This window comes from Nannobrachium achirus (assembly GCF_963921795.1).
Source record: "Nannobrachium achirus genome assembly, chromosome: 23".
Taxonomy (NCBI): domain Eukaryota; kingdom Metazoa; phylum Chordata; class Actinopteri; order Myctophiformes; family Myctophidae; genus Nannobrachium; species Nannobrachium achirus.
Genome location: NC_137830.1, coordinates 47,838,342 through 47,850,841, shown reverse-complemented (window position 1 = coordinate 47,850,841; position 12,500 = coordinate 47,838,342). Strand labels below are relative to the sequence as shown.

At 43.5% G+C, this 12,500-nt stretch overlaps 1 protein-coding gene across 1 annotated transcript in view; it reads left to right on the top strand.

Moving 5' to 3' along the window:
• Positions 1–3,293: 3,293 nt before the first annotated feature.
• The window catches only part of wnt5b (wingless-type MMTV integration site family, member 5b), an 18,349-nt gene continuing 9,142 nt past the window's right edge, over positions 3,294–12,500 (top strand). The window contains exons 1-4 of the mRNA XM_080753980.1: positions 3,294–3,419; positions 5,082–5,169; positions 5,378–5,537; positions 12,262–12,500. The exon at positions 12,262–12,500 is cut by the window's right edge and continues 54 nt beyond it. Coding sequence (XP_080610106.1) covers positions 3,310–3,419; positions 5,082–5,169; positions 5,378–5,537; positions 12,262–12,500 — 597 coding nt within the window. The 5' untranslated portion in view covers positions 3,294–3,309. The remainder of the gene's footprint in view (positions 3,420–5,081; positions 5,170–5,377; positions 5,538–12,261) is intronic.

The following is a 12,500-nucleotide window of genomic DNA, read 5'->3' as shown; positions in this document are numbered from 1 at the left end:
TCAAGCTGACTTGAAATGGGACAGCCAGGTGGACTATATGCTGACCTCAGCCAATAGAAAGCTGTTTGTCCTATGTCGCCTCAAGAAATTTGGAGTTAAAGACACAGAATTGGTTTCGATCTACACAGGCTATGTGCGCCCAGTGCTGGAGTATGCAGTCCCAGTCTGGCACAGTTCCTTGACTGTCGACCAGACTAAAAGACTGGAAAGAGTTCAGAAACGGGCTTGCAAAATCATACTTGGTCGGAGATACCCAGGATACACAGAGGCTCTCCGCACCCTCACATTGTGCACCCTGGCAGAGAGGCGCACTCAACTGTGTCTGGACTTTGCAAGGAAGCTGTTTAAGTCCAACTTCAGAAATTGGCTACCCCCCCCCCCCCCCCCCCCCCCCTCAGGAAGGAGATCTCTGGTCGCCAAACAAGGAATGGAGACGACCTGGACACCCTAACATGCAAAAGAGATACAAGAAATCACCAATCCCATACATGTGCAGACTCTTAAATGATAGTGGATTCTAGATTTGTGTTTTTAGGTTGTTGGACTTTTAGATAGGCAAATGTTTTTTTATATTTGAAATTTTGTATTGTAATCAGCAAAATAATTCAGTGTTTTTAATGTCTTTTTTAAACATCTGTGATCATGCTGAAAGCTGAATAAACATAAACATAATAAAAGAAATACAAACTACTGCATATACTGTAGTGTACGGTCATTGTTGAGACATCAAAATTGCAGTGTGCTGCTGATTTGCAAACAACACACCCATTACTGCAGTGGTCCTCTAATTTAAGTGGGGGCCCCAGGGACCCTTAGGCCGGGGGTTCCAAATGAACCCTTGCCTCTAATTCTGAGATGATATAAATGGTTCCTGGCATTTGGCTCCTTCCTTGGCATTAAAAACAACCCCGGTACTACTTCACCTCTCCTCCCACATTGGCACTCAAGCGGGTCTCCAAAATTCCAAACACGCGGCCTCAGGCGATTAAAAACGTGTCGCTGCGCCTCACGAAATGGTGAATTTGCCTGCACGCCTAATGCTAGTCCAAAGTAGTAAGAATATAACTGAGTTTGACAGAAGACACCAGATAGATACATACCTTTATTGTCCCAAGGGGGGAAATCACTTGCCAAGAGGTTGTCAATTGGTTCTCAAAGTGGGATCCGGGGACCCCCCGGGGTCCTTGAGGGAGTTCCAGGGGGTCCCCAGCTAAATGATAGTTAGGACCCTTATGGGTCTGTAACTCAGAGAGTGTACAAACAATTGTACACATAGATTTTATGATATAAATTCAATTGGGGTCCCAGAGATAGAAATGCCATTAAATGGGGGTCCGTAGGCGTAGAGTCTGTAAAAAGAATTTAAAAAATCTTCTCTTGGGTCCCTGGCATATCTTTTCCAATTGAGTGACCCAATAAAAGTGTACATTTGGGGGTCCTTGACATGAAAAAAATTGAGAACCACTGGAATAGACTCAAGATTTATTCAGGAGAGGGCGCTGTGGGGTGTCTCTCTCTCTCTCTCTCTCTCTCTCTCTCTCTCTCTCTCTCTCTCTCTCTCTCTCTCTCTCTCACACACACACACACACACACACACACCTACACACATACACACACACACACACACACACACACACTACAGTTAGACTTGACTGACAGACTTAGTTAGAAGTTTTGAATGTTATATCAATGCGTATAGTTACTACATCAATGTTACATCAATGGTATAGTCTGTCTATGTGTCTTGTGCCCACACAAACCAACATGTTCTAAAACGGTGCATATGTATATTGGATGGAGATGGAGACAGACAGTCAAACGAGTCATGCACGTTTTTTATGCATTCTTCTTGTGCGCGCGCGTGTGCGTGTCGCGTGCACACACACACAGGGGCGGTGGAGCTCCACCGGTTCTATTATCATGCACAGACAGCTCTGACACATCCGCTCCACAATACCGCAGGCGAACCGGAAACAACCACAAGTTAAACAGCAGCCATCATGGTCAATAATGTGTGGGAAATGGGCCTAAATAGGGATAGTTGATTGTAGGTGAATGGTTGAAAAAGACCCAAGTATAGGTCCAGCCTGGCTCCAGGCTACATGAACTGAACAGATCTTAAACTGAATTCATTAAAAAGAGTGCCCCACCTTTTTTATGAAGTGAGTACAAAAGGACCCCAATGCAAATAAGCCACAGTAGGATAGGCTATACTTTCTTGGGTGTTTAAATCCTATAGGTCTATTAGTAGAACTCTTAGCCTAGGCAAACTTCTAATAAAGTCTTCAATCAATCAATAAATCAATATGTTTCATAGGCTATTTAGATCAAACATGAGAGAACGTTTTATTCTCTACCGATACTCATGGCCCGTGTGTGTGTGTGTGTGTGTGTGTGTGTGTGTGTGTGTGTGTGTGTGTGTGTGTGTGTGTGTGTGTGAATTCAAGAATGTTGAACCAATAACAGTTCTGTTCTTTGGCTCTGCTGGTCTCACACACCACACACATTCACTAAGGTGGTCCCACGCACGCACGCACGCACGCGCGCGCGCACACACACACACACACACACACACACACACACACACACACACACACACACACACACACACACACACACACTCACACCTCTGACCATTGTGTGACAGTAAAATAAAAAAAAGAAGGGGGGTGGTCGGGCGGAGGGGAGAGAGAGAGAGAGAGAGAGAGAGAGAGAGAGAGAGAGAGGGGGGGAGACTTCTATTTAGTTAGTGTAGTAGTAGTAGTAGTAGGCTAGTGGTGTTGTATGTGTGTAAACGGAGGAACGATCACCTAGCTGCTCAATTAAGGATTTAATCTTGTCGTTAACGGATTATACTTCATCTACTAGCAGCCTACTATTGCAGCCTACTATTATAGCCTACTGTCTGCAGCGCAGCGCAGTTTCAACGTTCTCTCCAGTTTTAAGCGAGAGAGAGCTGAGGAAAAAATGAGGAGTAATAAGGAATAAGTGAGCGAATCGGACGCAGTGGGTCTAAATAATTTGTTAGTAAACAACCGGGGACACAGGCTATATAGCCTACGTTGCCGCAAGTCGTCTGAACTCCAGACAAAGAACAATCTCTTGCTTTCTTTAGTTATTTTTTTAATTTGGCTACTTTTGGAGAAAAAAAAATCCAACCGTTTTCTTTTTTCTGGAAAGCAGTGGACCGATCCCGAGCAAAGAAATAGACTCTTGAACAGACTCTTGAACCCAACAGAGACAAACCCTGCGATCTGTCCACATTTAGGACCAGTTTGTCCGGTCCAGCCCGCTGAAGAGAGAGCGAACATGGACGCTGCCCCTGCCCGGAGAAGAAGCCCCGGAGCCGGGCAGCATCTGCCGCTGGTGACCGCTGTCCTTCTGCTGGTGGCTGTGCAGGTCGGAGCAAACTCCTGGTGGTGAGTGAATGTCTGTCTGTCCAATACAACGCTAAGCTTTATTATTAACCACTTAAATCCTCTATAGCACTGTTTCCCAAACAGTAGGTCGCGGCGCAATTTTTATGGGTCACTTTTCCTGCAAAAAATAAATAAAAGAAAAAAACATTTTCAAGCAAACAATCTAGGAAATTACAGAAAAAAATAAAAAAGAAGTAGTGAAAATAGCCCATCTACAAGCTCTCAATGCGAAACGAGGCGTTGTGAGCTTGTATAGACCTATCTGCTATTTTCACTAGTTTGGGTCCAGGGCAAACATCTAATTTCTCTTTTGGATCTTGAGCTAAAAGGTTTGGGAACCCCTGCTCTATTAGGACCACCAGTCACCAGAGTGGTCTCTGTAGCCCACCGCTTTTTCTGCTGCACAGCGCGTCGCGAGTTTTAAGATTTTTTTGGCTAAAGGTTGGGGTTCAAGTGGTTTATCTGCAATAAGTGACAGCTGATCAGAAACGCCACGATAGACTTTAGTGTCTGTAGGTGGGGGGTTCGTGCCGTGCTGTGTGCCGGTCTAAAGTCATGTCGAAGCGAATGGAACAAATGTGAAGCGTGCTGTCACAATATTTATCCTGGGTGAGCCCCAAATGGTCCAACGCTGTGTGTGTGTGTGTGTGTGTGTGTGTGTGTGTGTGTGTGTGTGTGTGTGTGTGTGTGTGTGTGCGGGCGCCCCGTAAAACAGCAATTTACTGTTCTCAGCTCTCTATACAGTCTACAGTCCAGTTGAGCTCCATTCAGTGTTCTTTAGTACAGGAATGTTAGAAATAACGTGTGTGCGCGTGCGTGCGTGATAAAGTGGTTGTGTGGTGGTTGTCAACTAATATGAACGCCCATCTTTTCTAGGAAGTAAGTAGGCTACCGGTTTATTAATGAATTCCTTCAAAGAAGTGCTGGAATTTTAATGTGTTACTTTAAATGTTAAGGAATGTGCTCGGGATTTGAATTAAGTGATAGAAAAATGCTTGAATGGAGGTGACTGTCTGTACTGTCATGGTGTCACTACAGAGCCATGAGGTGACTGTGCACCTTGCAATGTGCTTAAGTTCAGTGTGACTTTTTAAAGTTTGTGCAAACCATGCCCACCTGTCAGTCATATTGAACCCTGGTACTCTACAACCAATGTTCTCACTGGAAGCATTTCCTGTACTATATGTGTATGGATCTAAAAGGTTCATATGCACCCCAGATGGCTCTGGGGTGAAATAAAATAAATCATACATGTCTATAGGCCTACATACAGTTACATTTACACCTGAGACCAGTACAACCACAGTCTACTGTTGGCCACTCCTAGCTGACTAGTACAAGTAACCACAGAGCTGGCCAGAGTGTCTCTTCATCAGATACAGATATGCTCACTAAGTTCTAGATTCAGATAAGACTGATTTATACTTGGTTGTGCACCTGAAATAACACAATACAAGCTCACAATGCACCATTAGAGTTAATATGTGTCTAAATGTTTGCTGTGCTCAAACAATACATTAATTATACTTTTTTTTTTTACCTGAGGGTGGAGTGCGTTTGAGTGCTAGAACAAGCACTTTCCAAATCTCAAGGAAGCCTATAAAATGAACTGGTCCAGTATAGCACCATGCAAATGATAGTGGTTAATCTTTTGTGTTTCAGGTCTATGGCCTTGAGTCCTGTTCAGAGACCAGAGATGTACATTATAGGAGCCCAACCTCTCTGCAGCCAGCTGACCGGTCTGTCCCAGGTAAGGATCTGTTTGGCTTCTGCTGTCATCTGTCTGTGAACAATGTCAAATGATGTATCATTGAATTCATCATTAAATGTAGCGGTTCATGCTATAGTGGATTGCTGTTTACAAGATAACCAGTTTGACAATTTTGAGAAAATATCTCTCTGTGTGTCTCCTTGGATGTCCAACCTTCACATGATTAACGATAATGTTTGCTGTGCAGGGTCAGAGGAAGCTGTGCCAGCTTTACCAGGATCACATGACGTTCATCGGAGACGGGGCGAAGACGGGCATGAAAGAATGTCAACACCAGTTCAGACAGAGGAGATGGAACTGCAGCAGCGTAGACAACAACTCTGTGTTTGGACGAGTCACACACATAGGTGAGCATGAACTTTTAGACTGGATAACGAACCACTGAAGATAAGTTCAGATTTGTTTTGTGTGCGTCTAGTACCTACAAATGACTTGTCCAAACGTCAGGGTTAAAGTGGTTAACAAGATGCCCGAGAGCCCAAATTAAACAAAATCAAATCAAATCACTATGCAATGGCAGAAGAATGCCCATTCCACATTACAGAGGAAAGCTATTTGAAGTACAGCATGGTATTCTCCTGTGAAGTTGTTTCTTTAGTCAAAAACAAAGAGTCTGCAGTCAACTGCATTTAACTGAGTAGCTCACCAACAAGTTCCAATGACACACACGCTTCAATCAGTTTGCGCACAAATCAAGAGATGCTACCTTGCAATGGTGAATAGCAAAGCTCCTGTATCTGTTCAGAAGCAGAGAAGTCTGAGCTTTTATTGTAGCAGGATTGATGTCCCATTTTGTCACAGTAAGCGTGCACCTGTTGGTCCAGTGATTCTCAAAGTTGGGTCCAAGGCCCCTCAGGGGTCCTTGAGCGGGTTCCAAATGGACCCTTACAGGTCTGTAACAATTAGAATGTACAAATGGAACCATTTGGAGTTATGGGGGGTCATTGAAATTAAAAAAATGTGAGAACCACAAGTCTATTCTGTTGGTCCAGCAACCCTTTGTCAGTACTGTAGGGGTCTGACTTGTCTCCTACTGAAGTTACTCTTCTGGTTGTCTGCGCCGATCTTCCTCTTCCTCTGTCCTCCCCGAAGGCAGAGGAGTCTGACATGTCTCCTACCAGCTGGAGGTCTCCTCTGGCCGCCTGCCCCGCTCTTCTTCCCCCCAGCACACAGTCCTCCACACCACAGCAGCAGACATAGTCCTGTGTCTGCGACGCTGGCCAGCTCCATTGTTCCACTGTGGGCCACACAAAGCTTGTAGATTGGCTATTTTCGGCACACGACACTTTCGTGCGACAAAGTAGCCTGTAAATCAAGCTTTAAGTCGTCTGCTTGCAGCTGTCAACGTTGCTGCTCGAAGGCTTAGAGTAATAAACATTGCAGTGACATTCTGCAAAGTTTCACTATATATACTCTTTTATTCTTGCACTGCTAGGATGAGAAACTCAGCTACAGCCAAACTGAAAACGGCTAAACAGGCTATGGTATAACTTAGTTACGGCTGGCCCCAATGCAGGCTATTATAATGCCCCACCCCCACCCCACCCCCCAGTGAATGCTATTTACAAGTTTATAAACACACAGGAAGGATGCAGGAGGCAATCCTGCTGCTTAGGGCAAAATATCAAATATGCGCCCTGCACGTGGACAAAACACAAGTATGATAAAATGCCTCATATTGATATCAGCTATTTAACCCGTTAAAACCGGAAAAGCATCTGGGGTCATTTCAGATTTTTTTTGCGTTGGCCATTCAAAAATAGCAAATATACAAGGGTAATAGCAAGCATGAGACTGGTTGTAGTTCAATGCGAGTTGTTAACTTCTTTGAACACATGCAGGCATACTTTTGAGGTGACAATTGCTGCTCAGTACACCACAGGTGGGCCCGGATGGTTTACACCACTGTTTCCAAACCACTGGGTCGTGACCCACCCGGGAGATTTACCTTGGGTCGCCAAAACATTTCTTTCTAAAAAAAAAAATCAAACCTCGGTTCGAAGTGGAGCGGTGAATCTGAGCAGCTATACTGTGTGTGTGTGTGTGTGTGTGTGTGTGTGTGTGTGTGTGTGTGTGTGTGTGTGTGTGTGTGTGTGTGTGTGTGTGTGTGTGCCTGCACAACAGCGCCCCTCCTTTAACATTTGTGGCCACTCAAGGTATTGCCAGGCTACGGACATAGCCAGCCACATAGCCACATAGCCAGCCACATAGCCACATAGCCAGCCACAGACATACCTGTCTATTGGGAGCGCTTTCACCGCTCCAAAAAAAGAATTGAATTTTTTTTCTGGTTAAAAGGGACAGCTGCAGTGCTCTGGTCATATAGCTACATACAGGAAACTTCTGTGACTTCCCTGGCAACATTTCCACTATTTTCATAAAGATGCAATAGGTTGTGAGCTTGTAGATGGGCCGTTTTTTGCTAAATGTGTACGACAAAGGGCATAACTGGTTAATATAACCATGTGTCCCTGTTTCTGTCTGACTCTGTCTCTCTCTGTCCCTCCGTCTGATTCTGTTTGTTAATCACAGTTCATGGCATTTTTGTCAAAAGTATAATGCAAATAACATTTATTAAAAACACCTTTGTAACAACCAACACACACCAAGTCATTTTACTGTAGCTATAGCCTAGAATAGAATAATGTCTGTTATCAGAGAGCGAGAGAGAGAGAGAGAGAGAGAGAGAGAGAGAGAGAGAGAGAGAGAGAAAGAGAGAAAGAGAGAGAGGCAATACTGACTGAGGTTTTAATATTAGTATTAGTAGATATAGTATTAATATTAATAGTTGTCTGTATTTACTTAGCTTCCTGAGTAAACATAGCTAATGCATTTCCACAACGGCTTGATTAATAAGCCTCTTTACAATGTGAACAGAGTAGTAGACGTTTTGTAAATAATTCATGTTAGACTTCAAACAACCCGACAACAACTTTAAGACATAGTCAATATTAGTATGATGATATGATCCCATTCACTCAACCAGAATGTGCTACCACAAAGTAGAAGAGAAGAATTGAGTTGACAGCTGTCAGGATCACATAGCCTATCATTAAACAAGTCATGTTGTTTCACCATCTGAGGTAGAGTATAGGCTTTATGCAAGACATAGCCAATTTAACGGTAGTAAGCAGTGGTGTAGACTAGAGTAACTAAGTACATTTACTCATTACATTAGTACATTTGAAAACTTGAAATGGCACATTCTGCATAATGAGTACTTTTACTTTTGGTACTTTAAGTAGGCCTACATTTTGATGCCAATAGGCTACTTTAGTACTTTTACTCAAGTACATTTTGAATTCCAGAGTCATTTTATATTGCAGTATTGGTAGCTATGCTGCTATCTCCTGTTTCTGTTGCATGAGGCAGCTTGATGTGTGTAGCCTACATGTAGGTCTACTCTACACCCCCTGGACATGACGCTACTAGTCTAATGTCGCAGGAGTAGGCAGGACCTACCAAATTCTCATCGGCACCGTGAGAATGTTTTAGTGTGTTGTGTTCGCTAATGTCGGTCATTCTCAACGGGGGATAACGTGCGCGCGCGCGTGTGTGTGTGTGTGTGTGTGAGAGAGAGAGAGAGAGAGAGAGAGAGAGAGACGACACCTCCAACGGATTTGACACCCACTCGTCGATGAGGAGTTTGACCACAACCCCCGCTGGGCATTAGCCTATAATACACACACGCACGCACCCGCATACAGAGAGAGAGAGGACAACTTGGAGACTATTTGCGAGTTTTTGGGGTGTATTTATGTATGTAGCTAAATTATTCCCTCCTAGCCTAGCACTGATCTCTCTCTCTCTGTCTGTCTCGCTCTGTATTTGCGACTTTGCGATTGCGATTCTACATCTCAGGTACCGTTAAACGCGTTTCATTGACAGACAGGACAATGGTATTGTCATAAAAAAACGAAATAAAGTAACAAATACATTTACAAACAATACTATAGGCTACTAATAGGCTATAATATAGGCTATTAATCTCTCTCTCTCTCTCTCTCTCTCTCTCTCTCTCTCTCTCTCTCTCTCTCTCTCTCTCTCTCTCTCTCTCAGAGGCGTCAATTGGGTATGGCAAGCTATGGCAGCTGCCATACCTTGGCTATACAGGGGGGAAATATAATAAAATGTACTTTTCATCGTGCCTGTTGCTAAGGTATGGCAACATGACTGACACCAGTCATGTTGCCATACCTTAGCTTTTGCTGAACTGACGTCGCTGATCTCTCTCTCTCTCTCTCTCTCTCTCTGTGTTTTTAATACCAGTGAGTCTTGCTCTCTCTGTCTTTTGAAATGCATTGATGAGTTGACAGGGTGTCGGTACATCCGGACTGTTTGAAGTCTGCTGACCACAGAACCATAACCCCGGCCCCACCCCTCCCTCCCTCTCTCTGTAGGCTACTTTATGGGCGAGTTGAATGAGAGTTCACACGTTGTGTTGGGGTTTCCTTTCTTTTTACGTCGCCAGACGCCATACATACCTGTCTGACTTGTTGATTCCATGTTGTTTGTAATGTTAGCAGGCGGTGAAAGAGCATTGACATGGAAAACAACTTCCTTCTTCTCCTTGTGATCCCTACTGTTGGTCAATCTTAGGGTTTGGTTGATCTTGGCTCTGATCCTTGTACTGCTTTACTGTGTTGCTTGTGCTGCATGTGGCTGATCTCTAGGATCTTGTAATCCTGGCTGTTTGTTTGCTTGCTTGTGGCGTGGCTGATCTGGGACCTGTAATCCTAGTGTTTGTTGATTGTAATGTCACTGATCCAGCATCTGATCCCTGTAATCCTTACTGTTTGCTAATTGTAGGCCTAATGTCACTGATCTAGCATCTGATCTCGTAAAACAGCTTACTCACTTAAAGACCTGGGGGCAATTCTACAAATACCTTCTAAATCAGCAGTACTCAAACATGTTGTGTTTGGGGGACCCCCAAACACTTTCAAAACTGTTCAAAAAAATAGCAGATGCTATATTGATTGATTGATTGAATATTTTATTTGACAGAAATGTAAAACAGCACGAGTACAGTCAAAACACATTACACCAAAAAAGTCCTTGCGTTCTTGTTTCCATTGGGGACCTAGGTATTCACTATATATATATATATATATATATATATATATATATATATATATATAGCCAATAGTTACAATTTTAAACAACGCAGAAGCTTTCCCGATTTTAATGGATTTTCCAGACTTGAATATCGTCACTGTCGGGTAGAAACCTCGTATCTCCAAGTTTCAAATTTGTAAGTAAAGCACTGCTTCATCACACAAGGCCATCGCACAAAAGTAGTGAAAACAGCTGATCTACAAGCACTCGGCTGTTTTCACTAGTTTAAATCCTTTTAAAAATTATAAATTCTAAACAAACGGTTTTGGACATACAAGGTTTCCACCTGACAACGACGTTATGAGATGAGGGCAGGGGGGTTCAGTCAGATTCCTTCACAAAAAAAAAGAAACAAGAAACAAAGTTCAACCCAATCAATCAAAGCTTACTACCATGGTTGTAACATATAAGAGAAGGCATGAGGCCGAGTAAAAAGACAATGCATTGGATTAGGATGAGAAGAGAAGTTGATCTTGTGGGGCGGCATAGCTCGGGTAGAGAAACCGTTATTAGAGCAGGAAGGGTTCCCAGTTCGAATCCGGGCTCCCCCTGAGTTAATGTCGAAGGGTCCTTGGGCAAGACTCTGAACCCCACATTGCTCCCGGTGAGCTGGTTGGTGCCTTGCATGGTTTCCTCCGCCACCGGTGTATGAATGTGTGCGTGAATGGGTGAATGTAATGCACAATCTCTGTAAAGCGCTTTGGATAAAAAGCGCTATATAAATGCACCATTTACCATTTTATCTTGGGTTCCAGACAGTATACCTGCCAGCCATTATCCCACACATAATGTGTGTTCATTTTCCAATGCCATACTACACTCAAGTTCTCAACTTGAACCACTTGAACCCAAGCATCCATATTCTGGGGAGAACTAGAGTTAGCCACCACGAGATTTGGTGTAGACCAGGAAAAACAGGGCACCAAGTACAGTGCAACTCGGGTCCGTTTGAGTTTAGAGCAGTGGTTCCCAATCATTTTAGCTCGTGACCCAAAAGAGAAATTGAGCGTTTGCCCCGGGACCCAAACTAGTGAAAAAAGCAGATCTACAGCTGTGAGCTTGTAGATCGGCTATTTTCACTACTTCTTAAACATTTGTTCTCCAATTTATGTAATTTTTTAGATTTTGTCTTTGATTTCTTCTTCTTTTGAAAAAAATCATTGGATTTGTTTTTCATTCATGAAAAATGTTGCTTTTTTGTGAATGTTTTTTTTTTTTACGTTTTGAAATAATAATAATTAAAAACAAAATTTAGGAAACAAAAAATGAAGGGATCCATAAGAATGTGTCCAGCGACCCACAAATGGCTCCCGACCCAATGTTCGGGAACCAGTGGATTAGGGGGTTTAAAACCCATTTAGAACGGGTACACATTATAGTGTATTATTATTTTATGCTTTAACTATTGAAAAACAGCAGATATACAAGCTCACAGCTGCGAGCTTGTAGATCTGCTATTTTTGAAAAATCGTGAAAATTAGAACTTTGACCCGATTCTATGAGTGTCTTTTGAATCCTTCTAAGACTTTTTGACCTAGGTTTCTATGTCAGCAATCTGGCCAGCCATCGTCAAAGAAAAGGTCCTTTTCACTTAAATGGAGCTTAGTTAGTCTGTTCTTGAGAGCCTACTATGTCAGTGGTTCTCAAACCTTTTCACCAAAATGATATTTATTTGGCCACGGACCCCCATCTCAAAACATTTAGTTCCAGGGAACACCCCCAGAAGCAAAATTTGAGTTACAAACGTTCGCTTTTGAAAATACATATATTCAAAGATTTGCACACATTTTCACGACTTAAAAAAAAAAATAGCAGATCTACAAGCTCAACAGAGTGCCGCGCTGTGAGCTTGTATATCTGCTATTTTTCAATAGTTAAAGCAGTCAATAATTCTAGGCCTAAATGAAGTAAGCGTTTAACTCACTCTGGCTGATGTCCTTGGTGTGTGTCCAGGTTCCAGAGAGGCAGCCTTCACGTATTCCATCAGTGCGGCGGGCGTTGTCGACGCCATCAGCCGCGCGTGCCGCGAGGGCGAGCTGTCCACCTGCGGCTGCAGCCGCGCCACCCGACCCCGCGACCTCCCGCGGGACTGGCTGTGGGGCGGCTGCGGCGACAACGTCAACTACGGCTACCGCTTCGCCCGGGAGTTCGTGGACGCCCGGGAGCGAGAGAAGAACTTCCCTAAAGGGTCA